The following is a 27999-nucleotide window of genomic DNA, read 5'->3' as shown; positions in this document are numbered from 1 at the left end:
AACCTCTCATATATTTAAATGATCTAAAAACAGGAAATTACGCAATACAGTAACAACCATAAAAAGGAACCACAACCTTTCAACATTTTACGCCTTGTGGCTGGTTATAACAGAAACAAGTTAGCACTGTTTAATGAGTATAAAGAGTTTACAATACAGAAACCTCAGAGTGGACAGAAACTTTTTCCAACAGTGGCAACAAAAACAAAACCCCAGAGCCTCCCATCTCCAATCCTTTATCTAAGTGATATCTAAACACTCAACTGTACACAAGATGATTCACTTTCTGGAAACATGTTTCTTACCTTTCAAAGCCTCTCTGGCACTTTGCATTTCAACTGACAGATTAACAACACTATTGTTTATCAGCCTTGGAAAAAGGCAAGAGTAAATATCTGTAATTTTGGCCTGGGGTATTCTAAGCATATCCAATTACATTTGAACCCTTGGAAATCGTCTGAGTAAACTTGAGGCATTGTTTATCTTTGACAGCAAAACAGACAGAGCGTCTGTCTCTTGTTGTGGAAGTCGTGAAGCTACGCAGTGCACTGTAGAGGAGGAGGAGGGGGACGAGGTGGATGATGAAGAGCTGAGGGCTATTAACCATGGGTGGTGTCATCCTCCACAAAGTCTTTGGCCTGCTCTGCTGTGATCACATCAATGTGACTCACCTAAACAAAATTAAAAAAAAAAACACATACAGTTAATGACCAATCAATTCCTCCATTTTAGCCACTCTGACTAAGCAGTGATCGTTTGTTACAAAACCACAAAAACTTCAGGAAATATTTTCTTTTCACCCCAGGCAGCTCAGCAGAAAACAACCTGACAGGAAGGGATGAATATTGTGGATCAATAAAAAACAAGTGGACTGAAAGAAGAAATCTATAACGGCAACAAGCGAACCACTTCAGCTGAAAAGTGTGTCCATCTGTTCACTGGCATATCAAGAATTATACAGGTGCATCTCAATACATTAGAACATGATGTAAAAGTCCATTTCCAGTAGCTCAAGTCAAATAGCCCCAACCAAGTATTGAGTCATATAGATGGAAATACTTTTCAGAGGCCAACATTTCCATATTAAACATACTTTTTAGAATTGGTCTTTTGTAATATTAATTTTTTTTTTACACTGAATTTTAGGTCTTTATTAAATGTAAGCCATAATTATTATAATTAGAAGAAATTAAATAAATTAATATATGAAATGTTTCATTCTATGTGTAATGGATCTATAAAATGTATTATTTCCACTATTTGAATTGAATTACTGACATAGATAAACTTTCTATGATATTTAAATTTATTGAAATGCACCTGTAGTAGCGTTGGATCATGGGAGTTGTTGTATTCATTATTTTCACTGATGATGAAAATCGATCTGATGCAACTCTGCCTGTCACAATATCCACATTTTGTTGGAGGATATATCGTTAAATTAACATAGAAACTATATTATTGTTATTTTAAGACCATTTAATGCCTCTTTTAAAATGACAATATCATTTTAAAAAAAGGAAAGAAAAAATGTTTGGACTAATGGACATTTATTCATTACTCCACATGCGGTGTTGGGCATGCTCTCCAAAAGTATTATTGCTTGTGAAATCTCAACATCATCACAAGTGCATTTATTTTGGAGAACTGTTATGCCACTGTTCAGAATCTCCACAGCCTGCCTGTGAGAAAACTTGAAAACTTAAATGATCCTTGTGGACAACTGAAAAAAAACCCTGCTTTTAAAAAGAAGACTGACCTTGTTTCTGAATTTGACACCGTAGAACTTGTCAGCGGACTCGAGCAGCTCGGGCCTGAAGGTGGTGGTGATGAACTGGGCGTGGCCTGCCAACTCAACGATCATGTCTGAAATGTAATACCAAGAGAAAAGGGATTAAAACCTTCTCACAAAGAATAGAAACCACAATTTTCGGTGAAGCCCATTCCTGTTTGAGATCTACATAATTCCCTCATGCATGTTTAAACTAGCTCTTTACCTGAGACAGCCTTCCTGTGCTGCGCGTCGAGGGCCTGGTCGATCTCATCAAACAGGTAGAAAGGAGCGGGGTCACACTTTTGTATGGCAAAAATCAGAGCCAGAGCCACCAGAGACTTCTGACCTCCAGACAGCTGCTGCATTTCTCTCATCTCACCCTGCTTCCCTGTGAACGACACCTACAGAGGACAGGAGAAGGGGTGTATTAGACTCAGAGAGGTTTGTGATTTTCACTTTATCGGTTAAACATTACTAGATTATCTACTCTGACAGGCAATCCAACAGATGTACATAATGCTTCTGTTCTAATATGACAGCTCTGATAAAGATACAGTCCGGTATTACTCATCCTATGACCAACCACCGAATCTGGTGTGTTGACGAGTCCAAAAATAAATATGCACATTTCCAAACAAAAACCCAAGGACACTGTGACACCAGATGTGATTTAATGTAATGCTTAATGTTGCTCAGTCAGAAAAAGATGTTAATAGTTTCAGAAATGCATCTAAGGACTCACTTTCTGCATTTTCTTAGCATTTACCATTAAATTACTACTGCCTTTCAGAATCAGAAAATACACTTTTAGATCATCTTTTGTGCATTAAATGACATTAATCAACAGTTTTTTGAAAAAGTGAAAGCATTCTTAGTTAGAAATCATAAAATGCACAAAGAGACTCTTACTCTGATGCCGACTCCAGTGAACTGGTCAACTGAGGGAACGCTGCTCTGTGAACCGGAGCCCCTCTCGCTGTCTGCACCGCTCTCACCCTCGTCTTGAGACTGGCTGCCCTCAGCGTCACCCTTCTTCATCACCAACGTCGCTTTGCCACCTGGCACCAGCTTCTGGAAGACTTCACTGAAGTTCTTCGACACCTGAGAGAAAGAAAATGTGGCAAGAAGAGGAACAGAGTTTAAGATTAAGAAAGGAACATCTATAATATAAGGCTGAAGCAAAAAAGTTATTAATTTCTAAAAATTAAACTAGGAGAATGAATATTAACTGAAATAAGTTATCAGACTGTGCAAACAATTACTTTATTTTAATATATTTTGAAATATGTTTTTGATCTTTAGGAGAGCTGATTTCCATCAGTAGAGTTTGACTGTTAACTGTTAGTAACGCCTGTATTCAGAGTAGAAAATAAAACGTTAATTCAGTTTTACTTTCACATGAAATAAATGGAAAAATTAATGGGAATATTTGCATGAACGCCACCTTGAGTTCCTGTTTTCTGCAACAGTAGGATCACAATTAGATGACGACTGGGAAATCTAATTGGCACGTGCCATATTTTATAAATATACAGGGTTGTATTGACTCTTATATCTTATTCCAGAGCACCACTTTAGCCAAGGGGACTTAAAAAACCCATGACAAGACATTTTCATTAAAAGGACCTACAGGCTACATCTGTATTGTTAACCAATGAGTACCAATCGGCCACTGGCTGACTGATGTATGATGAACTTTTGCATGAGCTAAGTGATGCTAATGAATGTATTCACTCAGATTCTGACACATACCTGTTTGAAGGTGAGCTGGATGGCCTCGTACTTGCGCAGCTCGAGGACGTTCATGAGCTCCATGATGGATTTGTAGCCACGGTCCAACTCGTCCTGACGCTTGATGAGCTTTTCCTTCTGTTCAGAGAAGTTGACAAACTGGTCCAAAGCTTTCTTGTTCACATGACTGTACTTCTTCAGCTCTGTGTTGCACTGCTCCAGTTTTCGGAACAACTGTTGGGAGGAGGAAAAAATTTAGAAACATGCTTGTATTCAGAGATTTATAATAATGAGGACAGAATCTTTACTTTATTCCATCCTTATCCATATTAAAACATGTTTTAAGATGATGTTCATCTGCATCATTTATTGTTTTTTTATTTTTCCTGATAAAGAGGTTTTAAAAAATGCAACAAAACTGAGTCCTCAGCATTGGCCTGTATATACAGTCATGGAAAAAATTATTAGACCACCCTTGTTTTCTTTAATTTATTGTTTATTGTAATGCCTGGTACAACTAAAGGTACATTTATTTGGACAAGTACAATGATAACAAAAATAGCTCAAAAGAGTTGAGAATGATTTATTATCAAGAAAACCATGAAAAATGGCTAGATATCAGCTCCTACATGAAACTCTTGAGCTATTTTTGTTGTTATCATTATATTTGACAAAAACAAATGTATCTTTAGTTGCACCGGGCATTAAAATGAACAAGAAATTGAAGAAAAAGGGTGGTCTAATATTTTTTTCCCATGAATGTATATCATTATCTTGCCAGAAACAAGTTTGGCAAAGCTACAAAGTTCCTCGTTGTATCCTGCCAGTATCACAGTGTGCATCGAGACCACTTTTTGACTTAATCAGGCACATAAATTCAGATCCATTATTCATTTCAGTATTTAAACGTGCGTTGGCAGATTCTATTCATATCTGAACATGACATGACCTGATTAAGGACCAGCTTAGTCCGGCTCAACAGCGACATGCACTCCACAAACTATAAATTCATCCAGCTGAATCACTAATGACTGAGGGAATACGAGCAAGTGCCATTATTACTTGGCCCTCTGGTCCACTTCAGCAATCAATGGTAGCATCCTGCCCCCGAGCAGAGATTAACTATGTGGAGTGTTTATGAGAAAGTGTGAGGCTATTTTCAGCATTGTCAAGGAGGGGAGATGGCACGTACACACACACACACACACACACACACACACACACAGAAACACACACAAAGTACATGCTCAGACACTTATGAAAGATGCAGCCAAGTCCACTCAGCTCACAGTCTGTGCTCCCAGAGGCAGCTGGCTGAAAAAACCCAGAGACAGAGCCCTAACTAGTGTCTGAGTCACTGGTGAGTGGGTGGGATGTAATGGCCATGGGTCTTATTCCTCAGGAGCTCTGGGTGTCTGTGTGTGCATGCATATACACTCATAAGCATGATCCAGGTAGTAAAATAGGATGCACCAAAAACCGTCCTTCCATCGATCTTCATAGTTATTGTTAGTGCTGCCGCTGTTATGTCTGTAGTTTCAATGTGAGGTCAGTTTGTGGCTACTGTTCTAAAGGTTACTTCATTTGTCTTCATCTTAGACTGCTGAAGTCTCATTTTAGCTAAACTGTGGAGTGCATTTTTTCCCCAGAAGGAGGACTGTGGATTTCATCACTTACATGGAAAGGTATTATGCATACCTCTCTCATGGTTGACATATGGTTACAGTCTACCATAGTTGCCTTTTGTTCATTCACCAATTGTTATACTTTCCAGTAGGTGGGCCTGCTCTTGCTGTTATTCTTACACCTTTATATGTAAGGCAATTCTCGGTCTGCTACCTATGTGTTCTTATCACGCAGAACATTGTTGGAATATACTCTTTGCGTTCTCAGGAATTTTCTGTCCCAAATGTTTATTTATGTTATTTCCGTAATACATGTGCACCTGTTTAATTTCAGCTCAGTCCCTGTTGTGTTTGCACAGTGCTATACTGGCAGCATGCCCCAGCCCCTGCTTGGAGGAGAAACAGACAGCAGGACATCACTTTCAAGCAAAAAGCCAACAAGATGGACTTGTGATCCGCACTAAAGATGTACGAAAGACAGAAATAAACCCTCAATGGAATACAGTTTATTCAGGTAACTGTAACAAAGCAACAAACACTGGAGGACAGGAGAGAGGAGGAGAGAGATATTCCCTTCAGACAGTGAAGAGGCCAAAAAGAGAGGTTTGTTATTTTGCACTTTGTTATATTTATAAATTTAAAAAAAAAAATGTAGGTTTGGATGCAGGCAATTATTTCTTAATTCAAAGAAGAGGTATTCTGTTGTCAAGCGAATACATTGGCTTGTTTTTCTTTAGCTTTAATGTACTTGAAGTGTGCACTGTGCAGCTTTATTATCTTGCAAGATACAAGTATGACATATCGATACTTGGTATTGGTAGATACTCAATATTACCTGACTCGGATCAGGGTCTTGATCAGAACATCCATAGAACGAAATATAATTTTTTGTGTTCTGCACCCTCAGCATGAAATTTGTCGCAGAATTACTTGAAACTTAATGAATTTATCTTGTTAAATGCTTTTAATGAGAGTTCCTATGCTTCATTTTTATTTCCTTTCAATGTCGTCTGTCTAAAACGTTGTGTTTTTAAAGAAGCTGCTTCCTATCTTGGCCAGGTCTGTGTTGAAAAAGATATTTTAATCTCGATGGTAATCTCCTTGTAAAATAAAAGTTAAAACTAAATTTGGAAGGGTTCTCCTCATGGCCGGTGCGAACAGAATAAATGACAGCATGCAAATCCTGTTGCAACGTTCATATGGGCTTCGTACAATTGTTTTAAAACAAACTGCAAAAATAAGACCTATCCTTTTAATTAAATTAAAAGACAATATATGCTATAATATTTAAATCCATATTAAACAATTACATTGTAGCAGTGCCCCTCTGTTCAGTTGCCTGGTTGACAAAACAAACTTAAACACAAACCATCATGAATCTTCATTAGGCACTGTGTGTGTGTGTGTGTGTGTGTGTGTGTGTGTGTGTGTGTGTGTGTGTGTGTGTGTGTGTGTATACCTGTTTGAGTGTAAGGGTCTGGTACTTCTCAAAGGCCTCCTGAGGCAGCGAGCCGAGCTCTCTGATCTTCTTCATGCACTCCTCTTTCTTCTTGAGCAGCATGCCCTGCCTGTTGGTCATCTTCTCCAGCTCCTTGGTGTCGTGGTTGATGGCGTCATTCTGCTCCTTCTCGATGTTCTTCCAACGATCCATGCTCTTTATGTGGTCCTTGATCTCCAACTCTGTCTTGTCAACCAGAGAATCCAGATCTGGGAAAGACAATGGATGAGACGGTGAAGGCGTTGCAGTAGAAGTGTTGGGTTTTTATTCCAAATGAGTCATTAGTGCATAAAGAGGCCAAGTCCCTGACTCTGTTATTGAAATTAACATTTTGCCTACACGTTAATCGTGTGAGGTTCATCTTCATTCAGACATTAATTACGCCGTTTGGCTTTACAACCTTCATCAACAACTTTCCAACATGGAGACCATTTCTCCCCCTTTGTTAAAAAAACAGATGAAAAAAAACATGATTGTTCTCAACTCTTTGCATTTTCCATTTGTGATTCATTGAACAAAGGACTGAATACAATGCCTACTTAAGAATGAGACTTATCTGTGAATATGTCTTTAATTAGTGAGTGACAATGATTAAATATGAATCAATGCAAATTAATTCTATTCAGGACAACTGCCTTCACTCTCATCTGAGTCATAGCACCACTCGAACATTTATACAACAGCCAGGCTGTCTCTGAAACAACACTTTATCTAGGGCTCTACCCAATGCCTTTTTCTTTCTTTATTTTTTACATGTGACGCTTCTATTGAGGTTTTCAAATAAAGCTCCAAATGTCTGTCGTCAATTTTCTGACATCATCACCCAAAACTGGAGGGAAAAAATAAATCACATGAAGCACCAAGCAAATGAAGATTCATAATATGATTTTTTTTGGTAACAGCTCAGTAATTTGCTATAATAGTGTTAGAACTGAAATAGGTTTTGTTATTGTGGTTATATAAAAGTAATTTATGGTCTCGTTAGATTGCTTCTGGCCGCCCTGTTTTTTGATGGCAGTGAAATTGTTTTTGAAAAGCTAAACACCAAAAAATACAGAATGAAGCACTTCTTTTATCTACTTTGTTAGATGATGATGTTGTGGATTTTGGATTGCTATGATTACATCTATCTATGTTATTTTTCAATGGATACTGACCTTTGGACTTCACAACACTCTGGAGTTATTGGAAATGTTTAGAGCACATAAGTCAGATTCAATGCTACGCAGCCACTACTGAAAGCTAATTCTACAAATAGTATAGAACTAATAATATCAGTGCTGAAAAACCGGGGTTTAACATAATGAATAGACATGAGGAAGCTTCAATATCTCTATTATTATCCACACAGAGAGTCGATCATGTCACAGCATCCTCACCACCTGCTGGTGGCAACAGCTTATTGAGCACAGTCTAGGGTTTCTGAATTTAGATTGACAGCATATTCTGGGCTCAACAGATAATCAAATGGTGAAGATAACACAACATATAAATGACTGTGTATGTGATGATCTGGATAAGTTATCAGAAATTGTGTTTTGTTTACAGATCCAGAGGGGAAAGTGTGCAGTTCATCTTCTGGTTACAAGCTGGCCTCTCTCCACTTCCCCTGACCAGCCGAGTGTTGTGTCTTGAGTACAGTTCGTACCTTCTGATCGTGCCAAAGTCTCTTTGACACGTTTGTTGATGCCGTCCAGCTCGGATGTTGTGGCTGTAAGCACTGTGCCTCCCTCAGTCTCTCGCAGTTCATTTAGCTCCTGTCAATGCAAATTAGGCCAAATCAAAAAAAGACGGTCATGCTTATTCAAACATGAATGAAAGCATTGAATCCAACAGTCTACATTTACAAAAGCACACAATGTACAAACATTACACTAATCATTTAACAGCTGCAAAAAAAAAAAAAAAATGAACAAAAAGTATGATGCACTGTGTGCAGAGCTGTATTGTGACATGTTTCTTGGTAGTTTAAAGGGACAGCGTACCTGCTCCACTTGGTCAAGACGTTTTCGCAAGTTCTCGTTGAGATATGTTTCCACTCTGGTCATTATGCCTTCCAGCTTAATCCTCTCATTCAACAACTGCCTGTTGTCCTGTGGGTGGACAGAGGGATCAACACACAAAATACAGTTACTCTTTGCAAAGTGCAGACAAACAAAACATTAGTACATTCTCAGCAACTCAAGATCTAAAAGTTTTTAACAAAAGTTTTGGTCTTTGCTTTTTGTATGAGATGGAAGAAATCTGCCACATAGAAAGATGCCACCAGAGAACCAGAATAAGTGAACAATGTTAGCGGTAATAAATCTAAAAAAAACGTTTTGAATAATATCTGCTTCGCCTCTTATTAGGGCAAAAATGATGTATAAAATCCCTTCTAATAAGCACATAGGTTCAAACTATTTGTTCTATGTTTGCACATAATGTCCATAAGGGGGCAAACCAATACAATGAGACACATAACTACCTGCATACGTGTATCTATTTAAACATTAGCATGTCTTTTAAAAGATCTAGCCTATATACCGACAAGTTCAATAATGTCCTTCAGCATGAAACTGGAAGGTCTGTGTTTTTTGAGGTGACGAGACAGGACAGGGCAGAGTTAATCCTAGAGAAAACTAAAACTGCACCCACTCCCTTACATCTTTCAGATTGCTTTATTGTGACTACCGTAAATTGAACTCTGCACTACACTTGCTAAATACTGTTTATAAGCGGATCTTGGTTAATATCTGCTGCAACTGTAATTATAAGTAAAAACAAGTATAAAGGACACTCATACGTGTAGCCTTAACCCAAAAACAGTACACAAAGCCCTCCGTGTGTTCACCCACTTTGGTCCAGCCAAATACCATATTAACAATAACTCCTGACAAAGTGGTTTGTCAGAAACAATATAATTTGACAACCACCAACACTGAAGAACCAAACATGAAAGGCTCCATGTTGTGGGGGCGGAGTTGTTGCGCAACTATAGCAGGAATGGCTGAGAGTTCATTGAGGTGAGAGCTGAGAGCAGCTGGCAGTGAAAGAGAAAAAAAACGGGCAACGCTGGATCACAGAACAACCCACACACAGATGCTGCCTGCTACTCTCACCTCAGTCAGGTCATTTGAATACACTTGCAGGAGGCGGAGAGGGAGGGGAAACAGAAACAACCAAATGTAGGCAACAGCGTCTTTTCTGAACTACATATACGCAGGTGGAGGGATGTGTATGTATCCTCTATTTTGCCTTAACAGTCCTATTTTATTTCTGTTCAAAATTATAATTTTTAAAAAGTTGCTTCACATAATTGAGATGTCATATTAGGGGTGGGAGATATTTCAGGGTATTTTTGCGATAACAATATTCTTGACGATATTACAAAATACTGAAACATATAAAGAAAATTATTTTTTTAGTCTGTATAAATAAATAAAAATTATACAACAAAATAAAAATCAACCATTCATTTAAAATGTAGTGTAAATTGCAAATCTCAACAGTTGCCAATTAAAAAAAATTACTCTTGACTCCGGGGATCCGGCACACCCCCCCTGGAGAAAATTTTGTACAGTTTTAAGTAAAATGCATCTGTAATTTTGAATTTTGAATTTAAAATGTGACGTTAGCACAGCACATGAGTCTATGGTCTAGGTAATTAATGGGAAACCCTTACGCCACTACCTCAAGAAGTAGGAATGTTGCCAAAAATATAATGGTATTATCGTCAACTATACGATATGGCACAACCCTATCATACATTATAATATCAAAATGTTTTCAAGTCTTCCAATTTTAAAAGAACAATTACATTTCACCAAAATCCTAAGATAATGGCAAATTTATCTTTTTAAGTTTGTCAAAATCCTCTGAAGCAAAACACAAATGTGTGGCTCAAACTAGTGATAACAACAGTAACAACAAATGTGGATTTTGTCAATTTTGAAACCTAACATAAATAGAGGACGAACACTGGCCACTGACAATTGAACACTGACAATTAAATTCGTAAAAAATACAAACAGAGAGCCAATGTACTAAATGTTTTAACACAGTGGATAATATATCTCTGAATCAATATAATACTGCCCACGTCGTCTTTTTGAGGTTGGTTTGAAATGAATGTTTCTGGGACTTTACTGAGCAGTAACTCAATGCACTGCATCTCCTTGCTACAAAACATTTTTTTTATTTTTCTTGCTCCGAGACATATCAATACCAGGGACACACATGACATGTCTCTGTATGATTCGCCTGCTGACCTGCTGGAGTTGACGGATCTCATCGTTGAGGTCATCGACACGCCTCTGGTCCTCCAGGCTGAGCTGAGAGAGCAGGTCTGTACCGAGCTCGGCCTTCAGTGACTCCCTGGTGGACTCCATGGCATGGAGACTGGCCTCCAGACTTTGGAGACTGCGTTGCTGAAGAAGGAGAGTAAGAAAGAGACGACATCAGTAGACAGCAAAGATTTTGAAAATTCAGTTCAGTCAGGTCTTTGTTACATTGAACTCTTGGTTTGTATTCAAGTTTTAATGATGATATTGTGACAACATCAGCATATGATCACCTTGGGCATAAACGTCTTCTCTGACTGCTGTCTCTTCTCCTTCAGCATCTTCATCTCTGACAGAATACTGTCTCGGGACGCCTTAAACTTCCTCTGCTGTGTCTCGATCTGCTGCATCTGGTTCATCAGCTGGTCAATCTCATTGTTGATGCGTGGAGGCAGTGGTTAAGGAACTATACGCCAATGTCTATTACATATTTCATTTTTTCTCCCAAAGTCTCTAAGCAAAGACATTTCGGGTGGAGGAGTGGGTCTTCTCAGTTCTCCCAGCTTTATGTGAGAGAGCGTCTACAGGCTTCAGCTGTCCATCTGTTGTACTGCTTAGTGGTTACCTTACAATATTATCTATATAGCCCAATATAATGTAATAAAAATTGTACCGAATAGGACACTCTCTATCCTTAAGCCCCTGATTCAGATAAGAATAAAACTTCCCCCAAAACCCCAACCACACAGTCCTGCAATAGACAAGTCCAACAGACCAACATAAGACAAATAGAGCAGAAACAATCAGGATGGCAAAACCATAGATTGTAAACATAAATAAAGAATGCCTTCACATTACAATGTGTGCATTGCTGACTGCAGACTGCCCTTTCCCTTGGTATAGAGTAAAACAAAAAAATACTATACACAAATAAACTAAAAACGGAAGCAACAGAGACCTTTTCTGTAGAGACATTAGGAAATAAAAAGGTCACAGGAGCTTGTAGGTTTTTAGTGCAACTCAGAGTGCTTCACTAGTGTGATTGGCCTTCCAAGGGAAGACTGTGTGTCATCATTGATATCAAGGCAGAGGATTAAGGAGGGCTGCACATCACATCATTAATCTAATTTAACAGACAGGCTTATTGATCGTCCGGGACTACAACACTCTTATGGGTCTTTGAGGTTTAACAGGACTCAATAAACACTGAAGCCAATCAATCTGTTGATTTAAGACGACCCACTGAGGACTGTCAGAGGACGGCCCTGCCTGGTTTCGCAGAGCTCATAAAAGAAATGGATTGTTTCAGGCCATCTGGTACTTTTCTTGAATGGGAACAGCTGACATCGTGTCACTAACTGCCTTAAAATGAAATGTTTGATGACTCCTGCATCAATCTCTGTGATGAGACGACCACTTCAACTCTCATGAATAAAATATAAAATCAGTTGAATTTCACATAACCAATTCCATAATAGTTGTACATTAGAGCAGTCACAACACAAGGGCACTGACTGTGTGACTTCAATACTGCCACAGCGATGTGGTGCTGGTGGCAAAATGAAATCGGCAACTTAAAATAGAAGGGATGGGTGAGGTGCATCAGCATCAGTAATCTAATGCTTATCGACAGGGCAGAGTTGGGGAGTGAACAACAACAAGAGGCTTTTAAATAATTGATCGGTTCTCTGAGTCACCGCTGGCTGCAGGAGTAAAGGACTAGCGCCATGTCATCAACTCAGTCATCCGTTTCCCCTGCCTACTTACACACATACGTAATCACCAGGTGCACACATTAGCCCACATACGCAGTGCTGCAGTGAGAAGCTACATGCAAATACACAGGTGTGCAAACACACACATAATCATACCTGGGCGGAAGCGACCATATTCCATAAACATACTGTACATGCAAACACAAATCCTCTCTGATCCGCCTCCATCGGCTGTCCAGAGGTGAGTCATGGCTCTGGCTGATACGACCGAACAAGCACTAATCCCTCTTGACCTGCTTAGGCCCTCTCATTACACCCGCGTCAACTTCCAACTGGCTGAAGGAGCTGCATAACTTAGATGGAGCCATGTGACATCACACTGTAATTGAGTGAAGGCTGCACTCAAGGGTGTTGTAACTTTTTTCAAGAGTTTCTAGTGAGGAGAAAGGCTTCATACACTGCGTGGTGGCATCAGTTTAAATACAGGCTTCCTACACCTTTTCCAAAGACAAACTCAAGCACTTTTTACTGTGTATTTTATGCGTTTTCTAACACCTTACAGCTGTGGTAAATGACATATTTATATGCAGTGCATCGTGTATAAACACTATACTGATTATTACCCTTTTTCATGTAATTATATTAGATGTTCTAGTGGTATAAATAACCACATCTTCTACAGAAGGGTGACAATTTAAGCACAACAAAGTTTGATGGACTTCATTCAAACTCTAACTTTTCAAACCTTGAAAACGCCACATTAAAATTCAAGTGTTTAAGGATTTCCAGCACTCATAGGAACCCTGAAAATACGTCTTTATCAACAGAAGACGACGGTCTGAAAATATCTTTCTTAAAAAAAGCAACCTTCAGTTTCCAAATCGCTTTGTAACAAAATATTGACTACGCACGATGTTTTCCTCCTCCATTTCTCCAAGGCTGAGTGCAGAATGCCAATATCACAAGAGCCTACGATTCATCACACAAGCTGTTATACTTCAGTGGAATACAGAGACCAACCTTGTACTGCCTGCTGTTCCTAAAATATATGGAAAGACATTATTTGAAGAACGCTGAAAAATATGTTAATAGTAAAACTTAGTTTCAGTTGAAGCTGTTTTTTTCAAATGTTTTTCCATTTCAGAAAAACTGGTAATTCTGTCCAGAAAATGAGAAACTTATTTCTGACTAAATGTATAATTTTTTTAAAACATCATGACATTTCAAATGGGACAATTACTTTTTAGTTGAGTTGAAAGGTGAATGGTTAATTTTCAAATGTAGAAACAGTTAATGTCATGTAATCCTGTCGTTCATGTGACTCGGTCCATTTTGTCAATATATCTCAAAAAGGGGGAAGAAAAATTTGTCCTTCTGATGAAGTGAATACTTGGTAAAGCTTTTACAAAAACTGTATGACTCACCAATGAGTAAACTACATTGAAACAAACGATATAAAGCCATATCAAATGATCTTGCCGTTATGTCATTGAAAGGATATGTTCAATGTTCCTACGCAGGTTCTCGTTGAGCTTGGCCTCCAGCTCGCCCAGCTCCTCCTCAGCCTTCCTCATGTCTTTCTGAAGCTCCAGACGAGACTTTCTGGTATCGTAGTAGCCCCCTGTCAGAGCTCCACGGTGACTTACCTGGTCACCTAAAAGGTCACAACATAACATATGTACATATAATCACATATAAGACACAAATAGGCTTCTAAAGTACTGGCATGAAATGGTTCTGATAATATATTTTAAAAAGCTTCGGCCAATATTGAACCTTGTAGATTAAGTTGTGCTCAATTTGATTAACTTTTGAACTAGTCCACTTGTCCAAAGTTTAAACATCAGGATAATTAGTTGTCAGGAACATCACTAATCATTTCATCCATTTTTTTGTTTTAACGGGTAACTGCTGACTCAATTTTGATTTGAAACTACGTCTGTTGTGGTAATGACGTGAACTGTAATGTGTATGACGGGCAAACTTACCCTCCAGAGTGATACAGTCCATAGTGAAGGCTCTGGCCAGCTGGGTGGAAACTTCCATGCTGCGACAAATCAGGGTCTTCCCAAACACGTGCTTGAAGGCCTTGTCAAAGTTGTTGCTGTAGCGCAGCTTGCTGATCATGGGGATGGCGTCCTGATGGAGCAGAAACAAGTAGGTATGAACACAGTGTTAAGTACTAAATGGCTCATCAAACAAGAACTGTGTCGTAGAATGGGTAGCAGTGGAATAAGCTGTATGTTTGGTGCAACTGGGACAATGGAAGCAGCTCAATGTGGCCTCATGTCCCAAAGGGGAGGAAGAGGATTAAGTAAGAGTAAATCAGCCTTGTTTAGGTTAATTTATTTCAGTGTTAGTTACACCCATTTGCTATTAGGGTTACTACCTACAGTACCAGATGTCATAATTTATGTTCAGTATGTTCCTTACATTGGTCTCTGGGTAGGCGGTGTCCCGGACGTCCAGCTTGGTCAGGGGCAGGAATGTGACTTCTCCAGGCAGGTTCATTTTGTTGAACTCCATTAGTATTTTGGTGCTGACCTCATCAGTCTCCACAATGTGATAGAACAGTCTGGAAAACATGAGAGTTGGTGGACAGAAATTGTGAAAAACTGTGAAAGCATTCAATGCACACGATATATACATCTGTGTTTGTTTTTTTTACCAAGTAGACATTGTTTGGTAACAATTTTCATTGAAAACAGTGTGTGAGCAGTGAAAATGTGAAAGGCAGCCCTGACCTGGTACCAGCAGTGACCTCCACACAGGTGTAAAAGGCGGGCTCACACTCAAAGTTATTCATGACGATGCCATGGTAACCATTGATGACATGCTGGTTGATGCCCTTTCGACGGAAATGCTCAAGGACTTTGTTGATGCTGTCAATGCCGTTCAGAATGGCCTGAAAGATCACAAGAGAAAAGAAAAGGAATAATGAGTCCAATCTTAACTGGATTAAAAGACTGACTTTTATCCTCATTTCAGTTAGATATAACCTATGCACTAATTTATAGAAATTATAATGTATATATCTGCCAAACCCTTATTCAATTAACTGTGGATTTGTTTTTTTTTTGTTTTTAAAAATCCCAAAAGCAGCTATGATCTCTTCTCTCAGTACAACATTATTACACAGGGATTTTTCAACATAATGTAATACTGTGCCCTGAAGAATATGTAAAATTTATCGGCTATCTACAATTTGTTGAAAACATTGCTGGTTGTTTTTTTGGTCAGTTTTTGTCATTTTATTTGGCTGATTTCATGCAGCCTTAGGTGGCATGTTGGAGAGAATCACAATGAAAAATGTGCTTCAAACACACCGTAGCTCAAATTGTGAAGTATAGTTTAAATACAGAAAGAGAACTTAGTTTGTTAATATTGTGCAGCTTTATGTACTACACACTATAAAAGACGAGAGAGAATAGATAGAGCCCATTCTGATGCCTGTCCTAGAGACAGGATGAGTCAGCCTGGACCAATGAAAGAAAAATAATCGCAGGACATTTGTCCATGAAGCCACAAACAGCCTCCTTTCATCTCAGCAGATATTATTCAGAAGTGATATTTGATTGATGTATCTGCCCAGAAGAAGCGACTGGCAGTTACTGGATGAGGCAGCGAGGAGTGAGTCATATGTAAATTTAGTTAGCTATGATAAGGTGCCAGTAGCGAGGCAGATGAATGGTTCCATTTGATATACCTATCCTGACAACTGGCTGAGTCACAAAGTGAGTACTCTGCAGCATTCAGGTGGGCTCATATGGTGAGAGAGGCACTTTTCCACTGTGGGTTTCGATTAATCTTTACTTGCCAGTTTCCTCTCTCACAGTTCCCCAACAACTGACTGCATGTGTGACGGTTTAATAGCTATGTGTGTGCCTCTGGTGTACAAGTGTCATCCTAAGAAAAAGACAGGCAAGTGTGTATGTGCAGGTGCAAGTAAATGGATTGACATGGTACCATACATTTGACATATTAATTTAAATCCTCTAAAAAGGAATTTCCCTTTCTATTTCCCTTTCTGTGCTCACACACACACACACACACACACACACACACACACAGAAAGACAGACACATCTTTCACTTTTGACAAGGCGGACGCTTAAGCTATCCTGTTGCTTGGTTATGCAAGTCAATAATTACGCAGTCTTGTACAGTGACACGGACCTTGCCAGTAGCCGCTCGAAGGAGCTGCTGTTTCTTCTCCAGGTCCTCTCGTTTGGCTGCCAGGGCCTGCTGCTCTGCGTTCTCCTCACGCCACAGGTAGCTGGACAGACACAGACAGTCACACACTGTTACACTTATGTCACCAGAACAACCAAAACCCAACTGCAGCCATGATACTCACAGAAGAAGTCGAGTCAGTGATAAAAAAAGAAAGAAAAAAACACCCTCAAACTAGAATACTGGACTAAAAATGAAATGTAATTTAGAAATATTTTTATGAAAGACAGACTGAGGTTGATATTATATTTGAGAAGAATGTATTTACCTTAAAAAAAGAGCGCACACATGAAATTTACCAACAGGACTCCTTGTCCGTGACTGCAGATTTATGATATACATGTATACAGTAAGTGTACTGCTCAAGTAATGACCCCCATGATTTTCACATTTAAATAAATACAATTTAATCGAGAAGCAAAACCATTCATGTGTCAATAATCAGATTTAAATAATTAAAACAATAAAACTGCCAAACAGTCTCCCTCTTGTTTCCATTAAGGTAATTTTGGTCAGTTGTTCATATATTTAGATCATACACTACTAATGGCTTGCAGCTGTGGGGTCTGCGTGCTGTGTTCCTTCTATCAAAGACATGTCATTATGCTGCCTTTTCACCCACTACACCGAAACAATGGATCACAGTGAACTGGAGAGTGGATTCAATATCAGACACACACACACACAAACATATTCATGAAATCTGTTTGATTTAGTGATGGTACCAAGCAACTGTTACTTAAACTAACATAATCTCTTTTTTAAAACTTAAATTAAAAACCACATTTTGTCTTGTGCGTGCCGTCTCGATGAATAGTTGGAGCCTTGAATGGAAATGTTCAGTTTGTCGTGTTTTAGGAAGCAGCTGCCTTTACAAGATTTTGAACCTGCGACACAATTCATTCACCGGGAGGAGCTTTTAAAAGCAAAAAGAGGCCTGGCAGCAGAGGCCTGAGGCATCATCTTCTGTTGTTATATAAATAGCTTGGTTGTTTAACTGGACTAAGAAGGCCCAGTGACATATTCTAGTATATAACTAAAGGTTGTCAAGAGGAAACAGCACACAGCTTGAAGGAAGGGTTCAGCTAAATATATGATGCAGACAAGACTCATGTAAAGGTTAATCTAAATCAAGTGACTGTGAAATGGCACACAAATTAAAAAGCATGAGTGCAAGACAAGGCTGAAGCTGAACTTTAAATGAAGTCCAAGGTGTGAGGTCAGAGACTCGAGGTTCTTACTTTCTTTCGCTCTGCAGCTCGTCTTTCCTGTTCTTAACTTCATAATACTTTTTGTCCAGTTCTTCAACACGGGTCTTAACCTCATTCAGATCTTGATCGAGTTTCTGAAGAGACAAGTTGATAGTTAGTCAGACAAATTACATGACAGATACATCATAGAGTAGCTTTTAATAGGTCCTTTAAAATAAGGGGCTCCGATCAGGATTTTTGGGGTTGATCACCAATCGCTGGAAGCGGTATTGGCCGATTCCAGTCACCTGTCAGAGGGTGTACTTGAAGCCTGCTTGTCGTGTAACATTATTAATTTATCAACAATATTATTGGCCAAATAGAAATTTGCCTCCTTCCTTCATCATCCTGTAATATTTCCATCAATTACAATTGCTGGAGGTCAATAGAAAAAGTAAATGAATAATAGGAAAATATCCTAAATAAATTAAATAAAGTCACATTTGGATTCAGATCGTTATTATGTTGATCAAGTTAACAAATTAGGTTAATTATTATTCGAACAAACATTACAAATAATAATTATAATGAAATTAATCTACTCTGAGGTAAATTTATCTTTCTTCATCCTTCCATTGTTCACACTGAATCTTCTATAATTTAAATCAAATAAACAGAAGCACATGGCTAATTATTATGGAGAATGACGCCATCCGTCCTTACCGGTGGCCAACTGATCGGAGCACCCTTACTTGAAAATCAACCAAGTAATGACAGTTCTCAGGAGACAATGTGAGTTAACTGAAGTTAAAACCAGAGCAGCTACTTGATGTAATTTCAAGAAAGAACTTAGTAGGTTATCACTTTGTAATTATCTTTAAACAAAAGGAACACACATTGTACTGCTCGAGGTTCTTCTCCTTGTTGGTCTCTGTGTCCTCCAGGTCTTTGTGGATGGCTGTGATCTGCCTCTTCTTGTCATTGATGGCCTGGTCCAGAGACTTCAGCTCCTTCTTGATCCACTTGTCCCTCTCTTCCTTGGAGGTGAACTGGCTGCCACGGCCCTGCTTGGCGTACAGGTCTGTCCTTTCCTGTGTAGCCTGGGCCAGTCTGCAGGGAGGCACAACCACACAGGGAGATACATTTTTTTAAAGAAATTTAAGTCCATACAGAAGCAACACCAATGAGCCTTCTTAATCTATTTATTTCTTAACAAACTGTACATACAGACATGCACAGAAACAACCTTGTCTGCCGATTCTACATTTACAATTCTGCTTCTTTTTTTTTTTGATAATTTCCAGCCATGTAACACAGTGTGTGCCGAGTTTGGAAAGAAAGTATAGGTGAAGTGTAGGATTTGTGTCCTTCAAAGCAACATTAAGAAAGGACCAAAAATAGTTTTCTCAGGATCACTTTCCTTCCATTTAGGATTCAAAATGTTTGTAGCACACCTGCATCAGACTACTTTGTAGGAGAATCCATAAATATCTCATGTGTATCCACCTCTTGATCTCTTGCTATCCAAATTTATTCAGAATAGGATGACTGACTCATCGAGCTCGTGGGGGCCAGGGCTGAGAATGAGTCATCCCTACCTGGATATGCCCCGCTCCTCTTTTTCCTTCACCATGTTGAATTTGGGTTCAGTCTCCTGCAGCTCTTTTTGCTTCTCCTCGATTTTCTCCAGCAGCTTCTGCCGCTCCTTTAGCAGGCGTTTCTGGAAGAGCAAGAGCAGACAATTCTTAAACAAATCTTCCAAAATGTAGATTGAGAGAGGAAGGGGAATAAAAGGAAAATGTGGCTGAAGCTGAATAAGCTTATATGAAAGAAATATGACATAAAGTTGATTCCATGACTTTCATCTATTATCTGTTCATATATACATTTGGACATGGTGGAGGTTTTGCACAATTTGTATGCTACAAATAATGCTACACCAAACTATTGGAAACAGTTCGACAAATTATACCCTATGCTTTACAGTACACACCAGCTCAGATGCAATATTCCTTTCGGGTTTGAAGCTTTAATATCTTAATTAATATAATTAACTAACTCCTGAACCTAATGTGTAGATTTCATAATTTTTATTATTTAGAATAATTGAATTAGGCATGCCATGGTAGTTGGAGTTAGACATTGTATGGCACCAATTACAGTATTTGCCCACCACCATAGTGTTTTGCTTTTTTGGAATATATAAATACAAAAGGAAAAGGAAATAAATCAATTTAGTTCATTTTTGCCATCAGTGCCCACACTCAAGGCAAGAAAACACATTGATAATCACATATAAAGATATAAATGATATAAAGGATGTAATAGAAGATGTAATATAAAGGAAACTAAAACCTGCTACATTAAAAAAGTAATATCAGGAGGTAAGTAAGAGTAAATAAATAAAAAATCCCAATTTAAAAATCATTCAGCCAGTCTCCTCCCCCTTCATTAGGAATCTCAACTCTCCCATGGATCCGGACAGCAGCCGACCTGCCCAGTGACTACCGTTTGACAGATTTTTCTGTGTGGGTGGTGATGGTGGGTTGTCAGCCCACAGGTATGAAAAACTCTACTTTCCCCCCTTGTGTCAACGCCATGTCAAATCAGAACCATCAGCAGCCAGTGACGCAGTTCTGCTTCCCTTGCTTTTCATTTTGCTCCAGTAACTTTTGGCTGATGCTCTGCCAGCCGTAGCCAGGTGGGCTTAATCCAACCAACAGCCAGCATGCTGCCTGGGACCCATCATGGGTCACACACACTGAGCCAAGAAAGCGGTTATGTATGATTATAGTCTCCACAGTCACACGTGATGTGCACACAAACACACACTGAACGCAAGGCCATACGGAGAGTGAGTCATGCCAGCTCTGTACACACAACCTCATGCCAGGAATGATGTATAGTGGAGCTGATGGCAAAGAGTCTGATACACAGGCTGGTGCTTCCTCTGTTTTGGTTCTCAATTCATCCAACTATTGCACCAGCAAACATTCTTCTGACAGACTCAGCACTAAAACTATCAACTCTATATGTTGGCTAAACTGCTTTCTGATTAGCTGATAAATTTATAAAGTAAATCATCAGGAAAATTAATTATTAAATTTTACCAAATAATTTATTAAGTAAAATTATTTGGACTGGATGCAAAAATGTTACTGTTTGGATATTCATTTATTGGTATGGTAGTCATTTACAGCAGTGCTACTTTCTCTCCTCTCCTTTGATCTCAGAGTTTCACAAAAGGCGGGGCTTTGCACAAACGCACCCAGTGCGGAGCAGAGAGAAAGGAACACTGAGGACTTGGCAGTAAGCTAACTCGTTGCTTCCACTACTAGCTGCTCTGCTTCCATAATATCGGGCTGAAAAAACAAACATACAGGCTGAAATTCAAACGTGGTGTTCTGTCGGGATTAGGCTATGAGCACAGGAAATGTCTGTAAGCAGCTAAACTATATCAAGATAAGCCTGAAAACTTTTGTTTCCATTCTCTGATCAGGTTTTTTTTTTAACTGTTGGTCAGAATAACTACAATTTTAAGAAATAATCTTGTATCTCATAAGCCACCTTCCAATTGTTCAAACATTTCAGAGACTGCCGAATTGATCGATTAATTAATTAAAAATATATATAAAATCAACAGAATTGTGAGGGCAGCGCTGTTGACACATGCACTTTTCTTTCAAACTAGTAACATGTGTAAGTAGAGTGGGTAAAAAGAGAAAACGACTACCATCCCCTCTACATACAGTGATGGTGCAGGGGAAGGGGGTGTGGGAGAATTGCTGGTGCAGCATCACGTGTACAGAGTGACGCAGATGGGAGGCTTCCGTACCCTCTGTTCGCTGTTGCCTGCCAGCTCGTCCTGCAGGTCCTTGGCCTTCAGCTCGAGCTTGGTCCTCTGCTTGATCTGCTCCTGGCGCTCGGCCGATAGCTGCTCTCTTTCCTCCTTCATGGCAGAGATCTTTGACTTCAGCTCACGCACAACACGCTCTGTCTCCTACAGAAAGCGAGCCAAAACAAAGAAACAGACCGTGAGATTTAAAGTGTGTCGTGTAAATACAACAACTTACTTCCTCTTCAGTGATTTATCAACCAACCACTTATTTACCGAAGCCACCCACTGTAGGGAGAGCTGGATAAATCATCATCATGACACTTTGATTCACAAACCATGCTTGAGTTTTGATCAGTGGGAAACACACAAAGAAATCGTGTTTTAAAAATTAGAACAAGTTGGACTGTAAAATTCACTATCAAACATTTGTTTTTAATGACAACAAATACTGAGTTTCTGAAATATACATTTTGAATATTTCACTAAATTTTGTGACTCTTTTTTTCCCCAGAGATAATGCTATCCTTTTCCCACAAGGTGGAATTCTTTACCTCTACTTTGTCACGGGCATCTTGCTGAGCATCACGCAGCTGTCTGGATTTGTCTCCACAGGTCTCTCTCTTGGATGACAGCTGGAAAAAAACATGGACCAAGTCTTAGTGACGATGCTGTACACAACAGAGGAGGAAACTTGATTTTCCGGTTTATAGTGACCGGTCGATTTGAACTCATTTCTATTTAAAGATTTGTCTTTCTGTTAACTCTCAATTTGTTTCATATCTGCCATCAAAAATGCTGTGTAGCCAAACTAACTTAATATCCTGCAGTGGATTATTTGTATTTAATATACTGAATGATGAATGGTGATACTTTTCCACACTAGCACCAAAAGAGATAAATCACAGTCTAACTTTTAGTCTAAAACTCCGTATATACACTGGACATAATTTGCTTTTCTTGAGTTTGTTACCTCGTCCAGTTTGGCGCGGGTTTCATTAAGCTCCTGGTTGTAGATGGTGTACTCCAGGGCTCTTCTCATCTTGTCCCATTTCTGGTACTGAGCCAGCTCCTCCTTCTCATCCTCCAGGGTGTGCAGACGCTCCTCGATGTACTTCAACAGCTCATTGATCTTCTCTCGCTTACCCTCTGAGGAAAGCACACATGTTGTTTAATTAAATGTAAACTACTACTAACTGCATATGTTTTTCTTCACTTAGTGATACTGAATGGTGAATGCTGTGTATTAAGAATTGTAAAAGCATAACAACATTAATAATCAATGGCACTCTATGAGACAAAGATGCAAGGAAGTTCTTACCCGTCTCCTTCATGAGAGAAATACTCTCCTCTTTGCGCTCGTCATACACACGTGTCCCTGCCACCTCTCTGAGCAGCTTCAGACGCTGGGAGTCAGGTGCTGTGGCCATTTGGTTGATCTGCATAAAACATTTAGATTACACGTGAGATGAAACAATCTGCTGTTCAAAGCAGTGCTCAAATTTTCCTGCCTGAAAAATTATTAGTTTTTTACACATTTTAGCAGGTGTTGATATTCCTCTAATCAGCTGATATTGGCCAAGACACCCAGCCAAGTACAGTCGATGCTTTTTTTTCTCTCTCTTTACAGCCCTTCTGAATACGGCAAAGGAATTACACAACACTGAGAAACATTTCTACAGCAAGTTCGAGTTTGGCGCCCACTGCTTTCTCACCTTTCCCTGCTTGACGATGTAGTAGGGGTTACTGCGGGAGAAGCCGGCACTCTCCAGAAGGTTCATGACGTCATTCTTACTGCAACAATAACAGATACAATCAAAGAAGTGATTGCATGGAATCACAGAGTTGTTATTTCCAGTGATTGAATGGACGGTCCATCCACAGCGATACTTACGTCACCATCTTCTTGTCTAAGAAGTACTGGTCCTTCTTTGCGCCAATGACACGCCGAAGAGAGACTTCCTCCTTGTCGATCTGGAGGGAGAGACAGTTATCACGGGTCAAGAGGAGAATCATACACAGCACCAGCAGAATTGTCTGGTTATGTCACAGTATGACCAGGCTGTAATCTTTGGATTTCTAATGTGGTGCAAACTACCAACCTTCATCATTAGAATAATACGCACGGTGTGAACTTAAGGCAGTGTGACTACAGTCAGTGGTCAAAACAGTTAAGTCAGCAATTTAAGGACAGTTCAAAATGAACTTAACATCCTATTATGGGGATAATGTATCTGGACTAAGGATGTTGAGACAAGTTATTGTAAGGTGATGCCCACCTCTGGTACTTTTGTTACACAATTGATGCACCATTTAAGCAAAGTTCACACAACTTCTTAAATATAAATTTCAAGGACTTTCTGGGCCAAATTTGCTCAAATCCAATGATACATTAGCAGGGCTTGAAGCAGAAAAAAATCGTGTGCCTGAAATTTTTTTATGCATGGGGGAGGGGGGGGGGGGGCCTCTGATGCATCATGTATGATGAAATATTAGCATTAAGTTAAAAGGAGATCCAGATCAAAGTAATTAATGATATGGTACTGACAATTAAAAGTATCGAACCAAACCATCTAGGGGGGGTCCGGGGGCAAAATTTATACATTTTTAAGTAAAATGCATCTATTTTGTCTGAGGCATGAAGGGGGCCGGTCGATCATAAACAAAGCAGCATGGCTAATTATTATGCGCAGTGTCCGCTGATCATAAACATAGTGATCGTGAATTAACGGTACTCGCTAACTGCGCACAGAGTGTCCGGTGCTTGTTGTAAACAAACAGATCGCTGTTTCTCCTGCAGCAGCAGCACATACACACTGTACCGCTACAGAGCTAACTGCCGCTAACGGCGCCGCTCTTCTTAACTTAGTGGGTCGTTAAAAAGAGAGTAAGAAGGAGTCGCTGGATTAGTCTCCAGTCACTTTCTTGAGAAATAGTAATGACGTGGGTCTCAAGCACGCTCGGCGATGAGCCGCCTTCTTCTTCTCCGGCAGGCTGTACGCTATCCACCGTAATGCTGCCCTCCCCGGTCATACCCAGATCTAACTAGGTTTTTTTTTTTTTTTTTTAAACATGATTAAAAAAAAAAAAAAACACCAAAAAAATCCCGAGCCCGATTTCCGGCACCGTGCCGGAGGTCTTCAAGCCCTGCATTAGGATATAGTTTGAGATAAAGTTTTCAGCAATTACTGTCACAACACTTTTACGATGAGACCTTACAGGCTTTATAGAAGCACTTCCAATGACCCTGGTATGTTCAAGAGTCCTGGTACAGATTTAGCTGTAAACTGGGTCAAGTTGCCAGTCTTAAAATGCTTTTTAAGACCAGTGTGTCAGTAATAGGATCAAAATTTATGTTTGCCATTCCTACCGGCAGCCGGTTGTCAGAATTGTCAAATATAATCTCCACAAAAGCCGAAATGACACGAGGACCAGTTCCCTCCTATAGTGACAGGGGAGGAAAAACATAATGATTAAGTGGTCACATTTATCAACAGCTTTGACATGTGTCAATCTGTTACAAAACTTTTTTTTAAACTGAAATGCAACTAATCCTATAAAGACTTTTGTAATCCATCAGTTATTAAGAAGTTACATAAGCTTTTACACAACCACTGTGTCATAAAGCCATTTCAAAATAGTAGCTGGTTACTGTAGTGTGTCTGACATTTGGCCGAACTTACATGGAGCAGAGCCAGGCGCTGCTCAGGTCGCAGGTGGCTGAACTCATCACTGAGCACAAACTGGATGGCTAAGAAAGCAGAGCAGAGCCACAGTTTTAGACAACAAAATAGAAACACTGAAGGAAAAAATGTTTGACTGCTGTATGGGGAAAAAAATTAGGCAGACATACCATAGAAAAAGTTACTTTTTCCTGACCCATTTCTTCCAACTGTAAGAGAAAATAAAACACACAAAATTAGGATTTGGTGATGTATGAACACAGCCATGAGACAAATCTTTGGTACACTCATTTTGGTCTGACAACTTACGAAGGTGTGTTCATTCAAAGTGCATTCTCTTACACCCACATACACATATTACAGCCCCGTTATATGACAGAACTGTCAGTGAAAAGCTGTCAGCATAGTCAGTCAGCATATACACACCGATAACATTGTGCTTTGGACTAAACGGGTCGACCACAGTCTGGTCCCTGTAACTTCGGAACCCCTGGATGATGACCTGCACAAGAACCCAGAAACCACAGTGAACAAAACATCCTCCCATTTAGTACAACACTGAACACATACTGTAGCGAGGTATTCATTAGCAAGCCGGGAACTATTTCTAGATGCAGCAATATTGCTACCTCGCACTTGCGATATAAGTTAACATCATGTAAAACTCTTTTTTAAATTTTATTTATCAAACAGCAATACAATGCACAGTTACAAAGAAGAAGAAACAAGTTACAGAAAGATAAACAATGCAAAAAGTAAAATAGAAGTAAATAATATTTAAAAAATAAAGAATAATAATTAAATGGAAAAGAATGAAACAAAAACAAATAAATAAATAATAAAATAAACAGACGCAAGATGACATGTTAAAGACAGTAAACGCAGTGCATATGTTGTCTCTTCACATCTTTTTTTGTTTTGTAGACAGGAGAGAGTTGAGATATACAGTTCAAACTCTGACTTCAACAAAAATAAATTTGTTTTTTATTTGAAAACTTACACTTGTGTATGTGGTATTTGGCAAAAAGAAAAATTTAATTTATAAGAAAATATGCGTCATCATCCTTCTTTTTGTGATCATCATGTCGTCACCCTGTTAAAATAATCAGCTAAGTCATTTTTTGTCAAAGTGTGTGACTTAAGCGGATTTATTATGCCTAAGTCAAAATAAAATGTGACTTAGGCAATTTTTTTAACATGCCTTTGTGACTTAAGCAAGATATGGTAACACTTTATTTTGAAGGCGTCTACATAAGAGTGACATGATATTGTCATAAACATGACATGGGATGTGTCATGAACATTAATGACACTTTGAAGTAACATTAATGCTCAAGGTACTTGTCATTGTTACAAGGTCATGTCATGTTTCTGACAGGCTTGTGTGACTCTTATGTATACACCTTCAAAATAAAGTGTTCCCATATCTTGCTTAAGTCACAAAGGCATGTTCAAAAAAATTGCCTAAGACATTTATTTCGCTTAAGTTACACGATTTATACACACTGTTATTACTATGCCAAAAGCCATCCTTTGTTACATCCTTTTTGAGTGAAATGATCAATAAATGTCTTATGCTACACTTTTGGTGAAGTTTTTTGTGTTTCCTGCAAAACTTGAAAAAATTAGTTAGGCAATTATTTTAACAGGGTGACGATATGTAGCATCTCTGTGGAGAGAAGTTGTGCTTGTAAAGAAGAGCCCAAGCCAAAACGTGAGACTCATCATGTACAACTCGTGTGTGCTCAGCTGCATCATCAGATGCATCATAAGCGGCCTTCACTGTCGGCTACTGTATGGGCCAGTTTTCATTCAGGACGTTAACGGGTTTGCAAGCTTGCAAACAATATAAACCGTTGGCTAAACCATCACAAAACGATCGAAGCTCGTGTTTACATGTGATGAAATCGACTGCATTATGGTAACGTGCAAAATTAATAGAAAAGCGACAAATCCGCTAACGTTAGCATTGTAGCTTTAGCTTTCAACCCTGGGAAGGGGGGCGGGCAGTTCATACAGCCCTAGCTATTTAATGTATGGCTGTCTTTGGTTTGATTTAGTATAGCTTTGCAATTAAATGGACGTTAAACTGTGTGAAAGCCTCTGTATCCCGAGCACAGCCATTCAGTGGACTAACGTTTAGAAAGCACAATTAATTAGGCCAGTGAGAGTCGGCAACACGCTAAGCTAAGTCTGCTGTCGTTAGCTCACCTGTTTGATGTACATGGCGGTATAAACAGGGCGCCTCCTCGTCTGAATTAAGAGATAAGCTCCCCTCCTCCACCGGGACTGGAGAAGCCGGGAATATAATAACCCAAACTCAACAATATATTAGAAACTAATGCTTTCAAAATTCATGAAACACTCTTTGGTAGAGGAGAATAACATGGAAAATGGCGGCGGGGGCGGGATAAAACGGAGCAAACCATTATGTGAAAACAGGGTTTTCGCAAT

At 39.2% G+C, this 27999-nt stretch overlaps 1 protein-coding gene across 1 annotated transcript; it reads right to left on the bottom strand.

Annotated features, from left to right (window-relative positions):
• Positions 1-2: 2 nt before the first annotated feature.
• Positions 3-27932, bottom strand: smc3 (structural maintenance of chromosomes 3). Its single transcript, XM_059336443.1, has 29 exons — positions 27757-27932; positions 25972-26047; positions 25716-25754; positions 25546-25613; positions 25233-25304; positions 23757-23836; positions 23578-23656; positions 23184-23301; positions 22836-23011; positions 22417-22497; positions 21863-22027; positions 19626-19747; positions 18924-19137; positions 18079-18182; positions 16781-16880; positions 15350-15510; positions 15039-15180; positions 14594-14744; positions 14109-14259; positions 11184-11337; positions 10879-11037; positions 8614-8721; positions 8277-8385; positions 6590-6837; positions 3527-3739; positions 2684-2875; positions 1998-2175; positions 1760-1866; positions 3-671 (listed from the first exon to the last, which is right to left on the bottom strand). The coding sequence occupies exons 1-29, from the start codon at positions 27769-27771 to the stop codon at positions 600-602; spliced, it is 3654 nt and encodes a 1217-aa protein (XP_059192426.1). The 5' UTR covers positions 27772-27932; the 3' UTR covers positions 3-599.
• Positions 27933-27999: the final 67 nt, after the last annotated feature.

The sequence above is a fragment of the Centropristis striata genome, chromosome 1 (assembly GCF_030273125.1).
Source record: "Centropristis striata isolate RG_2023a ecotype Rhode Island chromosome 1, C.striata_1.0, whole genome shotgun sequence".
In the NCBI taxonomy this organism is placed as follows: Eukaryota; Metazoa; Chordata; class Actinopteri; order Perciformes; family Serranidae; genus Centropristis; species Centropristis striata.
Note: the sequence above shows the minus strand (reverse complement) of the source record. Positions and strands in the feature narration are given on the sequence as shown.